This window comes from Macaca fascicularis, chromosome 15 (assembly GCF_037993035.2).
Source record: "Macaca fascicularis isolate 582-1 chromosome 15, T2T-MFA8v1.1".
Taxonomy (NCBI): domain Eukaryota; kingdom Metazoa; phylum Chordata; class Mammalia; order Primates; family Cercopithecidae; genus Macaca; species Macaca fascicularis.
The window spans coordinates 127138105-127156246 of NC_088389.1; the positions used below are offsets into that span (position 1 = coordinate 127138105).

General features: G+C 34.9%; 1 protein-coding gene across 17 annotated transcripts in view; it reads right to left on the minus strand.

Moving 5' to 3' along the window:
- Positions 1 to 18142, minus strand: part of ERCC6L2 (ERCC excision repair 6 like 2) — a 136515-nt gene that overhangs the window by 104074 nt on the left and 14299 nt on the right. For all 17 annotated transcript variants that reach the window (XM_065530871.2, XM_074017990.1, XM_045372872.3 and 14 more), the window contains 2 exons: positions 11032 to 11154; positions 3384 to 3577 (listed from right to left, as the gene is read on the minus strand). In XM_065530871.2, coding sequence (XP_065386943.1) covers positions 3384 to 3577; positions 11032 to 11154 — 317 coding nt within the window. The remainder of the gene's footprint in view (positions 1 to 3383; positions 3578 to 11031; positions 11155 to 18142) is intronic.

Here is an 18142-nt window from a genome sequence, read left to right on the forward strand (position 1 = left end):
AATAATTATATTCAAAGTGAATGGTCTAAATACCCAAATAAAAGGCAAAGATTATCCGAATGGATGAAAAAGCAAGACTGAACTATAAGAGACTCACCCCAAATATTAAGAACAGATGTACTGCAATAAAAACATGAAAAGCTATTTACATGCAGTAAGCATAAGACTCAGCATAAGACAGCAGCATTATTCATACAGTCAAAATCTGGAAACAATTCAAATGTCAATCAACTGGAGAATGGACAAAATATGGGATAGCTATATGACAGTATCATCGGCAATAAAAAGGAACAGACTACTGAAATGTATCACAATATGGCTATGCTCATATCAGATAAAGCATCAAGATAAGAGATATTATTAGAAATAGTTATTTTTTAAAGATAAAAGGATCAATTCATCACAAAAAAATCCATAAATGCATGTGCACCTCATAAAAGAGCTTCAAAATACTAAATTAAACGGTGACAGAAGTGAAAGGAGAAATAAACATATCTACAATTATAATTGAAGATTTCAACTCTCCTCTCTCAGATACTGTAAGCCAACCAAAAAGGAAATCAGCAAAGATAGAAAACACTTGAACAACATCTTAACCAATCTAATCTTATTGATATTTATAAACACTACACCTAATAACTGTAGAACGAACATTGTTTTCCAAGTGCACATGGATCAGAAAAATGCAAATTACACTAGAAGATACTACTACGCACCTACTAAAATAACTAAAAGGAAAAGACTGACAATACCGAATGTTGCTGAGAATATGAAACAACTGAGCTCTCACACATTGCTAGCTGGAGTAAAACCACTGTGGAAAATGGTTTGGCAGTTTCTTCTAAAGCTAAACCTACAGTAAACCACATAATACAGAAATTCTACTCCAAGAGAAATGAAAACATATGTCCAAAAAAGCCTTACACACAAATATCCCTTGAAGTTTTATCTATAATAATCCAAAACTGGGAAAACCCAAAAACCCATCCTCAAACGGATGGGCAACAAAATGTGCATATTGATAAAATGGAATACAATGCAACATGAAGAAAGAACAGTCACTGACACACTCCACAACGCCAACGAATCTCAAAAAACATGCTGACCAAAAGGCGCCACACAAAGGGAGCTTTCTGTGCAATACCACTGAGAGGCTCCGTAACAGCTTCACCTCATCTACAGTGGCAGAAATTAAAACCAGTAGTTGCCCTAGGTGAGGGTTGAGGAAAAGCCACTGTAAAGAGGTAAGAGAAAAGTTCTGGGATGATAAAAATAGTTTTTACCTTGTTTGGGATAGTGGTTGCACTCCTTTGTCGAAACTAGGAGTCAGTATACTACTACCCATGGCCAAATCCGGCCCGCGGGCACTTCTGTATGCTTAGCAAGCTAAGAGTAGTTTTTACATTTTAAACGGTCATAAAAATAAAAAAGAAGAATATGCAGCTGAGACTACATGTGGCCCAAAAGCCTAAAATATTTACTATCTGGCCCTTTACAGAAAAAGTTTACCAATCCCTGGTCAAGATTCATCAAACTGTATACCTGAAATGGCATAATTATTCTACACAAATTAACTCTCATTAAAGTTGATTTTAATACAACTCTCCAGCTGGGCTCGAGGGGCTAGTTTTCACAAAGACTGATTTAATTCATCCTCTGTCATTTTCCACATGAGCCGATTTACCCAAAGCCACAGAGCTAATTAGTAATTTTTTTACTCTTTATTTTGTGCTTATAAAATTTGAAACAAGTATCAACTGTTCTTTTTATCCTGTGCTAAATCATTTTAATGCTGATGTGGAAGTATCACCTTAAAAAAATTACCTAGTTTTCTAAACTTCGGTTGACTTTGGGGGAATATCATTAACTCCTTCGTTAGCAGTAGTTCAAATTGAGTATAACTATAATGTCTAAACATTTTAAAGACTTATTAGATAACTGTTTCTAATGCCATGCTTTCATCTTCACCTAAAAGGTAAAAATTGTAACCCTGTAGAGGGAAATCTAGGCTCCAAGCAGATGGAAATCAATGATTTTAGCAAGGCCCAGCCCGTTGCCGGAACAACGATGAAGAGTCTAGACCTCACTACCATGGTCCTGAGACCAGACTACTATAAAAGCCTTGCATTGGTTTGCTAGGGCTACCAAAATAAAATACTACACACTAGATGGCTTAAAGCAACCAAAATTTATTTCCTCGCAATCCTGGAAGCTCGAATTTCAAGAGCAAGGTGTCAGCAAATTTGGTTTCTCCTGAGGCCTCTCCCCTTGGCTTGCAGATGACTGCCTTCTTGCTGGGTCCTCACAAGTCCCTTCCTCTGTGGCATGTGTGTGTCCTTGGTGTCTCTTTCTCTTCCTATAAGGATACTAGTCATACTGGACCCAGGCCCCACCCAATCAGCCTCGGTTTTAACCACCTCTTTAAAACTTAAAGTGACCTGTCTCTAAACACAGTTACATTCTGAGGTGCTGGGGTTGAGCCCTGAACATTTAAACTGTGGAAAGCGGTTGAGAAGAAGTGACACAATTCAGACCATAACAAGCCTCTTAATTGGTCTCTCTCCATTCAGCTTGGCTCTCCTCTATCTGCACACACAGCAACTAAGGTATTCACAAAGTGCAAATCTGATCATTTTTATCCTATTGGTAATCTGCTGACAACACTGTAGGGGGCGCTCTATTGCTCTCAGGATAAAGACCAAAATCCTCAAAGTACCTTCCAATACTCTCTGTAATCTATTCCCTGCTTATCTCACTGGTGTTACCTTTTGGCCACTTCTCTCTTACACTCTATGCTACAGTGGTTCTGTGTGTGTGTGTGTGTGTGTGCGTATTTTTTGCCACTTTATATTCACAACAGACTCCCATAATTGAAATAATTCATGAAAATCACTGACCTAGTTCAGAGACAGGGTCTGCATAAAAGGCTGTACAAGAGATTTAGGACAAGTCTTATCATTCTTTAACAATCATTGTTTGAAGAAGTATCCTGTAATCAATGTCAGAAATAGAGTAAGAAATTCTAGGAAACCTGATGCAGGTTTTTCCTTCTCAGAGAATAAGTTATTATGAATTAATATTTCAACAATTCTAAAATGAAATTAATAATCATAGGAATAATCATTACTTCTTTTTAAAAAATCACAGTATAGGCTAGGCATGGTGGCTCACACCTGTATCCTAGCACTTTGGGAGGCTGAGGTGGGTGGATTGCCTGAGCTCAGGAGTTTCAGACCAGCCTGGGCAATGTGGCGAAACTCCGTCTCTACTAAAAACACAAAAGCAAGACTCTGTCTCAAAAAAAAAAAAAAAAAAAAAAAAAATCTTAATGTAAAGGGATGTAAGCAGAATATTAATACAATCATTCCTATTATTCCCATTACCTGTTAAGTTCATCCAGGCATAAGCGCAGTGTTTCATAAGTTGTTAGAGCAATTTCACATTTCCTCTGCTTTACACGAATTAGTTCATTATCTTTTCTGTTTCCATGTAAAATAGTGACTCTGAAATATCCCCAGGTGTCCAATTCATCCTTCCAGTTGTAGAGGACAGAAAGAGGAGCAACTATTAAGAACATCTAAAAGAAGAATAAAAAAATGTTGTTTTTTAAAAACTGAAAAATAATCCCAAAGTGAAATCAAGAATATCAATAGTCCTCTTCCTTCATTTTGACATCTAGTTAGTAACAATAAATACAACTGAGTGATTAGCTATATCTGGACATTGAAGATTCTCAAAAAGTACTTTGCTGTTTAATTAGCTTTTTTCAGGACATAATAGACACCTAACGTTGCTCAAAGAAACACGTGTTTTTTATTTCCCCCTACCAAAAAGGCATTTAGAAATAAGAGAGAAGTAACTTTCCAAAAGAGAGAAAAGAATAAAATCTGGATCCCAATAATAGCTTCAAAGGCCAAGTGGGTAATGTACACACACCAGCAGGCCACGTGTTCATCTTGAAATATATGGTCTCCTTGAGCTCTCCTTCCTTTTGCATTTTCCTAGTCCACTTCCTCTTCCCCTCTCTCAGATACTCTCAGAGAACTGGAAAATTCACTGGAAAATTGAAGCAATCAGAAGAAAACTTCCTGGATGAACTTGTCTCAGTATCGTATCAATAACCTATCTATATTCATTTCCATATATTTTGCCCTCCCACCTGTTGCCATGGATATGCTGTTCATGTTCTTCTCCAAAAACAACCCCTGAATGTACACAGTGGCTCCCATTCCTTCTTGCCAACCTAAAGTCAATGCTGCAGAAAGTGCCCCCAATCTCCCCTACCTGATTAACTTTTCTATTTTAATGAACCATATCACCTATGGACAAGCATGTTCGAATATTTCCCAGAGTTAAAAAAATTCAAAAAACGAAAATTTAAAAAAACCTCTTTTCCTTAGCCCAACATCTGTCTCTAGCTATTACCTCACTACTCTACTCTCCCTAGAGCGAAGATCCTCAAGACTTATCAATAATTAACTCTCCTCCTGTTCTCTCTTGAAACTCAGGTAAATAGGACTTCTGCCCTAATAATGCCTACCAATCAATCCCTCTGAGGATCACCAACATCTCTCTGGTTATTCCTCACATTCATGTACCTTTCCTGTACTAACCCAGAATCCTCTGTCATCAACCATTTTAACTTTTTAATGTTTTTATTTCTCCCTGTTACCACTATTCCTATCCTGTTATGTTTAAAAGGGTTACCAGTACGATTCTTTTCTAAAGTTTTATACTTGATCTACTTGACAGAGATGAACCAATTAAACATACAGAAAAAATTCAGTTTAACAAATACTCAAAGTTCTAAAAAAAAAAGTCTCGTATTTATCGCTACAATCTTAACTCTCTCAAAAATACCCAACATAATTTATACCCTACTGTGTGCATAGCTGATCATTTTTTCCTTCAGTATACAAAGGTTATTTAATATACAGAAATTTCAGTTTAGAATCCACTGTAGTCAGGGGCCCTTCCAAGTCCTTTGTATAAAAACAGCATAAGTTTTGATAGAATATCAACTTTTGGCATTAAATAAATTGATTAACTATGTTGGGTATTTTTGAGAGAGTTAAGATTGGAGAGATAAATACAAAAACTTTTTTTTTTAGAACTTCGAGTTTTCTAGCAAAGATTCCAATTTTACGTTCTGTAATTTTTCTGTAAAGGTGTAATTTATTTTTCATTTTGACATCACACTTATTTTCCCAGGTAGAACTTTTGTTTCAAGTCTACTGTCACTGTCCTCTGAACAAACATTATTATTCCTAACTTAGCATCAACATGTACGGTTTCATGTATTAATTCATTCATCAATTGAACACTTTCTATTTTCTAAGTACTACATGAAGTACTAAAGTTTGGCATTATGCCAAAACTTGATATTCTATCAAAACAGAAAGTTACAAACCAGATCAATAAATATCAACTCTTGCAATTAAAAAAGAGAAGTAAATAAGAAATATAAGAATGGAAATGACAAGCAAAGTTAACTATAAATTCAACACAGTATCAACTAATATATATCAATAGGTTTTGAGGAGAAACTGGGAGAAAATTTATTTTTCATAAGTTGAGAAAACTTGAGGAGAAACTACCAAATAATAACTTATATTATAAAGCTAAAATAACTAAAACTGTTTAGCACTGGAAGAGAAATGAACAAATAATTAGGACAGAATAATATGTCTAGAAATAGAAATGAGTTTAATTTTACACAAAAGTGGCCCTTCAAATCACTGTGGAAAAGTGGACTTATTCAACAAATGGCATTAAGATAACTGGCTAACCACCTGAGAAAAATAAAATTGGATTACTAGACACCTACAGCAAAATAACTTCTAGCTGAAACAAAGATATAAAGGTATAAAATGAAATCACACATATTATAAAGAAACCATGAGTGAATGTACTTACAATTTTAGAGTACAAAAGGTTTTTCTAGGCAAACATAAAACCCAGAAACTATAAAGACCAATACCTGTAACTACCTAAACATTTGTAAAAAATCACTACACAATTCAAAGCTGACTCTACATGACGAAGAAATATTTTCAAAACATATTATGAGCAAAAAATTAGATTCCAGGATATATCGTTAAGGACTATTAATCAAAGACTATGATTAAAAACAAGAATTAGATTTAAAAATAGCTTTTAAGCATCTGAAATGCTACAGCTTCACTCATAAAGAAATGTAAATCAAAGCAAGATAAAAATTTTAAATCTCTCAGACAGTCATAAATTTATGTTTACTAATACCTAGTGCAAATAAAAAGGTGGAAACAGACATTCTTACACACCACTGGTGGGGATAAGGGGTAATTTAACTCCAGTTATCAAAAAGTAATCCCCTAAATCCAGCTCCACTATCCAATTCCAGCACTAAGAATTTATCCTACAGTTATTGTTGCACAAGTTGTCAAGATATATGCATAAGGATGCTCACGGGCGCATCATGTGCAACATAACCCTCTTGGCACATATGAAGAACTAAAAAAATAGTGTATAGTAAATAAAATAATTATAAAATATTTTTGTTAAATTGTCATTGAAATTGTTTCTGATGCTCGTATTATGATTGCTACAAAAATCCTCCTCTTTTGCATTAATTATGAATTTTACTTAGAATCTCTAAAGCTTCATCATGCAAGAAAATATTTTATAATAAATTTACTATGATTCATAAAAACTGAATTTCAACCAAAACTTAGCCTACATCTAAAGAGCCATTCCAAAAATCAATGTTTAAAATGTACAGCTTGTGTCTTTTCCTTTAAGAATTTATTCTTGGCACAAAACATTCATGCATTCTTAGATGATTTATTCACACTTGAAAAGTTTTTAAATGTATATGAGATGGATCGTATCACACACACATACCTTAGACCCACCACTCCTTAATTTGTAACACTCAGTTCATTAAAGGGCTTTCTTCAACAAGCTTCACCATTAATTTTTCAGAATCCAATTGTAATTCTGGCATTAGCATAACAAATACAAAAGAATTGATTTCTTCTCCACTTCATAAACTGTCTTTTTAAAACGTACATTGTTTTAAATGAACCAATACAAATTTATCTTTCAAAACTTTCAAAGTTACAATTTTTGTTTGTATTGACTTCTGGGAAATACTGTAGAATGTCACTGGTGATTCCATTAAAAACTCTAAATTCCAGTTCAAATGACTAACTCAACACATGTTTGTGTTGATGCCAATGAAACAAAAGAACAAACCTAATAAATCCATAATAGTGGTAGAATGCCTGGAAGGGCAGCATCAGCAGGTCAGAACAGTGCAGGAGCAGATGAGAACTGGCACACCTGAAGAACTGAGCAACCCACCCTACACCTCTGAAAGCGAAACCTCCCCCTGCCCTCCCCCACTAAAAACTTTACTTTTCCTAGAAGGAACCTAAAAAACAACGATAAGCAAAACAAAACTCAACAAAACAGCTAAGGCAGTTGGAAAGACTGAGTCAAGAAAAAAAATGGCCAAGTAATTTTAAGAAGGAAAAGTTACACCCGTCATCAAAGAAACTGATACTAGCATCAGTATGCAACTTTCCCTGCATAAAGCACTGTATATATTTTTCTAAAGCAAAATTTATTTGGAAGAATTCTACAGTGACTGTTAGGGCTCGTGGAAATTTCCGAATTTCATCAATTAAAAAAGTCCTTAATACTTCCAAACAATTTAAAAAAATTCTTTCCAAGGAAAAAAGTCAGGTTGACATTGAACTCTCATCTGCAACACGGAGTGACAGAAGATAATAAAATGAGTTTTGTCATTATAAAAGAAAATTTTGAACTTAAAATTCTATAGGCAGATAAGCCTATGGATAATCAAGTGTGAGAGCAATATACAAACACATAAAATTTACCAAAGAATTTTTTTCTTTTTCTGAGACAGAGTCCCACTCTGTCACCCAAGCGGGAGTGCAGTGGCACAATCATGGCTCACTGCAGCCTCAACCTCCTGAGCTCAAGTGATCCTCCTACCTCAGCCCCCGAGTAGCTGGGACTACAGGCACAAACCTCCACACCTGGCCTCTGAAGAATTAACGGAAGACATTAGGCAAAAGTTGGTATGAACACAAAGAGAAATAAACTGAAAGTCATAACAAGAAAATTTAACATATTTCTTTCCAGATCCAAATGCTCAGACAAAAAGAAAATAACACTATTAAACATTTTAACAATGCAATTAACAAACATGATTAAATAGAAATATATAAAACCATGTGACCATGATTACAAAGAATGCACAATATAAGCAACATTTTAAAACAACAGAGACTACACCATGCACAACATCAAAGCATAAAAACTGATCCATGGATGTAATCACAAATAAAAAAATATCAAGGCTGTTACCTGATGCAACAAAATAGAAATTGTCAAAAAGGGTTCAGCCCTCCTACCATCCTGTGCCCTAACAATAGCTATTCACTTCGAAATTTTAAAACTTCTCTTTTAAATAGTACTTGGGTAAAAGAGAATAAAAATTGGGGCCACAGATAATTTAGAAAAGACTAATGAAAAGACTACATGTTAAAAACTACAGAACACAGCCAAAGGAGTACTGAAAGGAACTTTTTTCTGAGACACGGTCTTCTCTGTTGCGCAGGCTGCAGTGCAGTGGCATGGTCAAGGCTCACTGCAGCCTAGAACTCCTGGGCTCATGAGATTCTCTCACCTCAGCCTCCCCAGTAGCTGAGACCACAGGCACACAGTACCACAACTGGCTGTTTCATTTTTTTTTATTTTCTGTAAAGACAGGGTCTCCTTATGGTGCTCAGGCTGGTCTCAAACTCCTGGGCAATCCTCCCGCGTCAGCCTCCCAAAGTGCTGGGATTACAGGTGTGAGTAACCAAGCCTGGCCCAAAGGAACACTTATAGCTTTAAGGTAATTTATTAGAATACAAAAAGACTGAAAATAAATAAAGAAATCAACTGAAGAAGGTAAATAGCGATGTACATTATAGCAAGGAATTTACAGTTGTTCCTCCATATCTGTGGGTTTCTTAACAGTGGATTCAACTAACTACAAACTGAAATACTAAAAAATTCCATCTGCACTAAACATGTACACAGACCTTGTCATTATTTTCTAAACAAAACAATATAAAAGCTCTTTATGTAGACTTTACATTGCACTAAGTAAACTGCAGATGATTTAAAGTATATGGGAGGATAATAGGTTATACGTAAATACACTATTTTATATCAAGGACTTGAGAATCCACACATTTTGGTACCCAAAAGAGGTCCTGGAACCAATCCCACATAGATACCAAGAGACAACTGTATATATATATGTGTGTGTGTGTGTGTGTGTGTGTGTGTGTGTGTGTGAGAGAGATATGATACACCACATATGCATACATACACACACACATACATATATATATAAAGAGAAAGAAAAAGAAAGGTAGGAGAGGAATTTGAGTCAACTGAGGTAACTATTACAAGCATATTTTACCACATTATCAAATGAGTATCTTTGTTAACTTTATTTTCTTTCATTCTTGTTCTTTTTTTGTTTTTTTTGAGACAGGGGTCTCACTTTATTGCCCTGGCTGGAGTGCAGTGATGCAAACATGGCTTACCGCAGCCTCAACCTCCCCAGGCTCAGGTGATCCTCCCACTTCAGCCTCTGAAGTACCTGGGACTACTGGCACACACCACCACACCTAGCTAATTTTCTGTATTTTTAGTAGGAAAGATGTTTTGACATGTTGCCCAAGCTGGTCTTTAACTCCTGGGCTCAAGCAATTCGCCTTCCTTGGCCTCCCAAAGTACTGGGATTACAGGCATGAACCACTGTGCCTGGCCCATTCTTGTTCTATAATATTTTAAATATTTTTAAGTATTTTAATATATTTAAAATATTACTTTTCCCTCTTTTGCTCTCTCTCCTGTCTGCTGTCACAGTGGCATAAAAGAGATATATAAAGGCTCTGTAGTGACATTGAGAACCAGGGAACAACTGAATTCAGAGCTAAAAAGAGTACTTGAGCTATTGAATACTTAAAATACATTAAGTACCATTATTATCTTCAGGATCACATTGAATCTGATACTCAGGATGCATTTATGCTACTGAAAAACTAAAAGAATTTAAAATGACAACAATTATAATATCTGGAGCCAGTAGTTCTGAAAAGTTTGTGTTGAAATGGTCTTTATGATAGACAAGAGTAAACTTGGACTTCTCAGCAATCTTGTATTTAAGACTTGTATGAAAGAGTCTGTTTTAAAACTTACGGTAAGTAGTTCATTACCAAATATGATAAAAGATTTCATAAAATCACTTCATTTTTATTCTTATCTGGTTTCCTGGAGGCTGAGGGTGGTATTTTTTAAAAGACATGTAAGTATAATATACTTTTTTATATTTCATTGCTTATTAGAAATCTTTTTGGTAAGAATCATATATAACGTATTTATAAGCACACATTTAGGAAGGAGAAAACTGAAGGATGGATATGAAGAGCATTCACAGACATAAGGGCAGAGACAAGTAAGCACAGACCTAGTCTTTCTGATTCCAACTTTCCTGTATTGGTAGAACCTACTTCATGTTTTTTGGATGCAATTAGTCAGCTAGACAACTTGAAATAAGTTCATGGAGCACTTTTGTTACCAATATCTGTAACTATCACCTTTATATTCTCACATAAATAAAAAACATAAATAAATGAAAGTTTCAATTAACTTTACATATACATTCATAGAAGTTTAACAAATCAACCTAAGTAAATTATGTAAATCCAGCCAAGCAACAGATTAAAACCCCACAGCAAACCCAAGCTGAAATTCCGTTTTGCCATTATGATAGTCAATCAAATTTAACTCGGGAATAAAACTGGCAATCTTTCAAAAACTAGGACTATAAAACAAATATTTTAATAACATCTTTAAGTTCTCAGGTTGTAGAATTCACGCTAATCACTTTAATGTGCGACGTTTAACTATCTCTATGCGCTCTGCAATGCAGCACGCGAGTCGGAAACGTCTGGATTTTACCTTTTTTGCTGCAGAAGAAGGGGGCTCCTTTTTCATGCCTCTCAGCAAAAACTCTGGCCTGTTGTTTTCAATGTCCTCACGAGTTCCCTTTTTATGCAAAACTGCAGCCAGAAATGAAATAACCTGCAGAAAAAAGACTTTTTCAATCACTGTGTATAATGTGTCATGACGTACAAAATTTCACTGCTTACATGACTGTTCGATTAGTGACAAAGTATGTACAAAGAGATTTGTTGGGGGGAAAAATAGAACATGAAATATGAGTACAGATTTTCTTCTAATAACAAACAGTATTTTTCACACTTGTAAACAAACAAACAAAAATCTCACATTACCCTCTTTTCACGATAACTTCTACCTACCCAATGAATTCTTTCTTAATTCCACCACTTGAGACACTACCTTCTTATTTGTTTCTAACCATGGAAACTCTCTCTTCATATCCTCTATTAGAATCAACTGTATACATTCTTGTTTCCATGTAGAAAATAAACTCCTTAAGGGGGATAATATTTGGCCCATAAATTTGTACATTTCTATTTATCTAATAAATATATGTGAAAAGGCAAAATGTTATTTTAAGATAGACTAATTCATTAATATATACAACATTTTGAATAACAGCTCATCTCCAAAAATCAAGTGAGAAAAACAGACAGATAGAAAAAAGGAATCATAACCTCATATAATAAAGAGCAAGAAATACTGAATTGATTAGACTTTGAATCAAATGTTGGCTCTGATTGCTTGGCTGCTCTACGAACTTGGACAAGGTAGTTAACCTCTCTGAATAATATTTGTAAAAATGGCAAAAAATAATTTTGGCAGGGTTGTTTTAAAGATTGGGAAGAAAGGTATATGAGATATCCATATGGAAGAAAATAACTGATCATTACCTTACAAAAATAAATTATATAAGAAGAAAAACTATATAAAACAAAAAACTATGTGAGAATCAGAAAAATTATAGAAAAAAGTATACTTAACAAGGGTGTGGATACCTAGTCTGAATCCCAAACGATAGAAGAAAATAAGTGATACAGGAGAAGTGTCTGAAGAAATAAAAGCTGAAAACTTAACTGATTTTTTTAAGAAATCAAGCCACAGATTCAAAATCTTCTTCTAAGAACCAAAACCAAAACAAAATGAAAACCAAAAACCAACTAACAAAAAACCACAAGCAGGTGCTTCACTGAAACAACTTGAGACAGAAAAATGTTTGTTAAAAGCAGCCAGAAAAAACAACAACAGATCACCTACAAAAAAGCAACAACCGGTCTGGCCACAGTGGCTCACACATGTAATCCCAGCACTTTGGGAGGCCAAGGCGGGCGGATCATTTGAGCCCAGGAATTCGAGACCAGCCTGGACAACATGACAAAACCCCATCTCTGCAAAAATTACAAAAATTAGCTGGGCACAGGGTGGCTCGTGCTTATATCACTAGCTACTTGGAAAGCTGAAGTAGGAGGATTGCTCGAGCCCAGGAGAATGAGGCTGCAGTGAGCCGTCACGGCACCACTGTACTCCAGCCTGGGCCACACAGCAAGACCCTGTCTCAAAAAAAAAAAAAAAAACCCAAAAACAAACAAACAAACAAATAGATAAGTAGCTGACCTTGCAGGAAAAGAATGGAAGGTACTACAGAATATTTTCAAAGTGATAATAAAAGCAACCTATATTTTTATACCTACAGATGATATTCAAGAATGAAGGGTAAAGATTTTCAGACAACCAAAAAGTGAGCCAATTCGTCACCAAAAGAGCCACACTAAAGAAACTATCTAAAGAATGTTTTCAGGTACAAAGAAAATGACTCTAGATAGAAGATTGGTGACACAGGGAAAAATTAAGAGCAACAAAATGGTAAATATATACAAAATATATATGTATATTGATTGACATTATGAAACAATAAAAAAGTTTTGTTGAAATCAACAGATTAAAAGCTATGACAACAAATGTATATTAGTCGGAAGGAGCACAAGTGTAGTTATAATATTCTGAGGTCACTATGCTGTAGGGAGGAAATTAAAGTACTAATTTATGTTAGATTATGATAAATCAATGGTATCTATTGTCATCTCTAGGGTAACCATTAATAGAATAAAAGAATGTGTACCTAATAAAAGGGGATAATAAAGTTATAGGAAACAATCTGTCCAAAAGGACACACAAAAAAGTGGGAAAAATGTGACATGGAATAAATAAAAAGCAAACAGTAAAATACTAAGTTTAAATCCAAATATATTAGAAAGCACATTATATGGAAATGGACTAAACAGTCTAAACAAAAGATAAAGATTGTCCAAATAAAATATATTTCTTTGCCATTTACAAGAAAAACTTCTAAAAAAAAAAAGGGATAAAGTTCTAATTAGAAAATAAAAATGACAGACCATGTAAACAAAAATCAAAGAAAACTGATACAGCTATATTCATATCAGACAAAGATGCTGAGGCAAAAAACCATTATGAAATGAAAGAGGCACACTTTAACTTAATATTGATAATAAAATTAGTTCACTTGGAAATTTTAAGAAGTCTAAATTTATCAATAAAGAAAAATTTACTGAAATAAAAGTAGACAAATCCATAAGCACAATGGTAGATTTTAAAATAACTCAGCAAGAACAAACAAAATAATCAGTAAAGATATAGAAGACTTTAAAACAATTGTCAGCCTTGACCTAGTGAACATTTGCTAGAACACTGCACACTACTGCAAAGCAGTTTCAGTTCAAGTACCCACGAAATAGTTACCAAAGTTGACATATGGGGCCCGGTGCAGTGGCTCACACCTGTAATCCCAGCACTTTGGGAGGCCGAGGAGGGCGTATCACCTGAGGTCAGGAGTTCGAAACCAGCCTGGCTAACATGGTGAAACCCCATTTCTACTAAAAATACAAAAAAATAGCTGGGCATGGTGGCGCGTGCCTGTAATCCCAGCTACTCGGAAGGCTGAGGCAGAAGAATCACTTGAACCCAGGCAGAGGTCGCAGTGAGCCAAGATCGTGCCATTGCACTCCAGTTTGGGCAACAAGAGTGAAACTCTGTCTCAACAAAAAAAAAGGTTGACGTATGCCAGGCCACTGAAGTCTCAATACATTTCAATAGACAGAAACCATACAGAATATGTTTTTTGATCACAATACAAGAAACTAGAAATAACAAAAATATAAGCAGAAAATCTCCAAATGTTTGGACAGTAAGGAACAGAGTTCAAAGAACTCACAATATAAATTATAAAATATTTGAATTAAATAATGAGTAACAATACGTGTTGAATTTGTAGAATACGGCTAAAGCTGTACCTTAGGGATTTAAATGAATATTACAGACAGTCCCCAACTTATGATAGCTCAACTTGCAATTTTTCAATTTACAATGGTGTAAAAGTAATACGCATTCAGTAGAACTGTAAATCAAGTACCCATACAATCATTGTTTTTCACTTTTAGTAAAATATTCAATAAACGATATGAGATTCAATACTTCGGTATGAAATAGGCATTGTGTTAGATGATTTCGCCCAACTACATGCTAATGTTAAGTGTTCTGAGCATATTTAAGGTAGGACAGGCTAAGCTATAGCATATATTTATGGGGATATAACCCCACTGTAAGTCAAGGAGCATCTGTATTAGGAAAGAAGAGAGACTATTAATCAGTTATCAAAGAATCTATCTCAAAAACTTAAGAAAATAACAGAAAATTTAACACAGAAAGCAGAGATTACTAAAAAATACAATTAAAATGATCAACAATGCCAAATGATCATCCTTTGAAAGAATTTTTTAAATAAACTCCTGGCAAAATTGATAAAGATAATAGAGAAGAAAAAAGGCAAACAAAAAATATGTATAATCCATAATAATGCTTTGCCAATAAATGTAAACATTTAGAGGAAATGTAGAAATAGAACTTATCAAAAACCGACACAAGAAAAGGAAATCTACATACTCATAAAACCATGAAATAAACCTGAATATGTAATTATAAACCTTCTACAAAGAAAAGTTTAGGGCCAGATAGTTTCGCCAACAAATTCTACCTAATGCTTAAGAAAAATGTAATGCTAATCTATAACAGACCCTTTCAGGGTTTAGAAAAAGGGGAAAATATTCTCACCTCGTTTTGTGAGTTTGGCATAACTTTGATAAGAAAATCTGACAAGAACATTATAATACAGGAAATTTACAAGCCAGTTTCTCTTACTCATATAGAAGCCGAACTCTTAAACAAAATGTTAGGACACAGAACACAGAAATTTAAAAAAGGAAATAATATATACCAAAACCAAACTGGCTATATTCTGCAAATATAAGTTTGGTTTAACCTTTGAAATTTAGGTATTAGGTAGTTATCAGCTAGGTATCTTAGGCATTACACGTAGCATTCCTAACTTAGATTCCTTAAAATGAGAATAGAATGACCTATTACAAGAAACATATTTTACTAGAAGCAGTACATTATTAGGCACACTGCAAAAAGTTGAGAATGTATATTTTATCACTAGAGGAACCACTAAAAATAAAAAGCAAAGAACTATAGATAAAAAGTCAACAGAAAAATTAAAATCAAATTCTAAAAAATATCGTATCAACCCAAAGGCAGGCAAGAAAGAAGAACAGAAAACAGGTTGTTCAAACTGTTCAAATCAGACTGTTTCCGAATGAACAGAAAGCAAATGTTATATCCAAATCCAAACATAAGAATGACATTAAATGTAAATGAACTAAATATTCCAATTAAATATCAGAGATTGTCAGAATGAATAAAAGAGCTGTCTACAAGGGACATTTCATAGTAAAAAAAAAAAAAAAAGTCAATTCATAAGGAAGATATAACAACCATAAAGGTTTGTGACCCTATAACAGAGCTTCGAAATATATGAAGGTAAAACTGGCAGATTAAAAGAAATAGACAAATCTGGCTGGGTACAGTGGTTCACACGTGGAATCCCAGCACTCTGGGAGGCCTAGGTGGGTGGATCACTTGAGGTCAGGAGTTCAAGCCCAGCCTGGCCAACATGGTGAAACCCTGCTTCTACTAAAAAATACAAAAATTAGCCAGGTGTGGTGGCACATGCCTATAATCCCAGCTACCTGGGAGGCTGAGGCATGAGAATCACTTGAAGAGGAGGCAGAGGTTGCTGTGAGCCGAGGTCACCATGGTGCTCCAGCCTGGGCGACGGAGCAAGACCTTATTTCAAAAGAAAAAAAAAAAAAACATTTATACACTTCACCCAGAAATTTGACTTGTAGGAATCTATCTTATACAGAAATACTCTTAGGATTCTATCCTACAGATATTCACCATTTGCCATTTCCTAAAATAGGCAACAACCCCAAAATCCTTCTCCATAGGTCCCTAGAGGAATGGTGAAGTTACAACATATCACCTATAGTATGTGGTAATTTATTAATTAATGAATGAGGACAATCTTTATGTACCAACATAAAAAGATCTCCAAGACCCATGTTTAAGTGAAAAAAAGCAAGGAGCAGAATAACATATGGAAATAATAGTCCTACTTTTAAAATTTATTTACACATACATTAAAATTATAACTTGTTCAACCAAATAAAAGACTGGACTTCATAAAACTTAACTTTTGTGCATCAAAGTAAAATAACAAGAAAATAAAAAGACAACTACAGAATGGGAGAAAATATTTGCAAATCACATATCTGATGAGGGATTAGTATCTAAAATATATAAAGAATTCTTACAACTCAACAATAAAGAAGACAATGAAATTAAAAAACAGGCAAAAGACTGAAATACATATTTCTTTCTCTAAAGATATACAAAGGGCCAAAAAAGCACATGAAAAGATGTTCAACATCACTGGCCATTACAGAAATGCAAATCAAAACTGTAATGAAATACCACTTCACACATAGTAGGATGGCTATAACGAAGAAAACCAAAAAATAACAAGTGCTGGCAATGATGCGGAGGCATAGGAAACCTGGACAATTGTTGGTAGGAATGTAAAATGTTTTAGCCATTGTGGAAAACAGTATTGCAGTTCCTCGACAAAAAAAAAGAAACACTGAATTACCATAAAACCCAGTAATTCCAATTCTAGGAATACATACAAGAGAAATGTTTGTACACAAATGTTTACAGAAGCATTATTCATAATAACTAAAAGTGGGAACAACCCAGAAACCAGAAAGAGGTGGGAGTTGTACAACATTCTGAATGCATTAAATGCACTCAATTAATCATTTTAAATAACGAATTAATGTTGTGTGGATTTAACTTCAATTTAAAAATTACAGCTTGCATTTTTATATGAATGCATTTGCATATTATGGTGTAATCAGAATTATTTTTATTCTTGAAAAAAATTACAAAGTATGTATGTAAAGCGTCAAGTCAGTAAATATCAATGATTCAATAAACAAGAGCTTTTTGTTTTTTTGGAGACGGAGTTTCACTCTCGTTGCCTAGGCTGGAGAGCACCGCAGCCTCCACCTCCCAGGTGCAAGTGATTCTCCTGCCTCAGCCTCCTGAGTTAGCTGGGATTACAAGCTTATGCTACCATGCCCGGCTAATTTTGTATTTTTAGTAGAGACAGGGTTTCTCCATGTTGGTCAGGCTGGTCTTGAACTCCCAACCTCTGGTGATCCACCCACCTCAGCCCCCAAAGTGCTGGGATTACAGACAAACAGTAGCTATTTTTAATCCCAGCACTTTGGGAGGCAGAGGCGGGCAAGCTCAGGAGTTCAAGGCCAGCCTGAGCAGCATGGTGAAATCCCACCTCCACAAAAAATACAAAAATTACCCAGGCCTGGTAGTGCGCATCTGTAGTTCCAGCTACTCGGGAGACTGAGGTGGGAGGATCACTTGAGCCCAGGAGGTCAAGGCTGCAGTGAGCCAAGATTGCACCACTGCACTCCAGCCTGGGCAAAAGAGCGAGACATTGTCAGAAAAAACAAAAACACATTACCTATTTTTCTGGCATCATTCCTTAAGGTAAGAAGGCTTTGTTCCTTGCATATGATCTTGTATATAATACACAAAGTAGCTTTTGCAAATTATGTTGTCTAAAATATTATTAAAAAATGACAAATAGGATGGTTAAAACTTGTCCTAA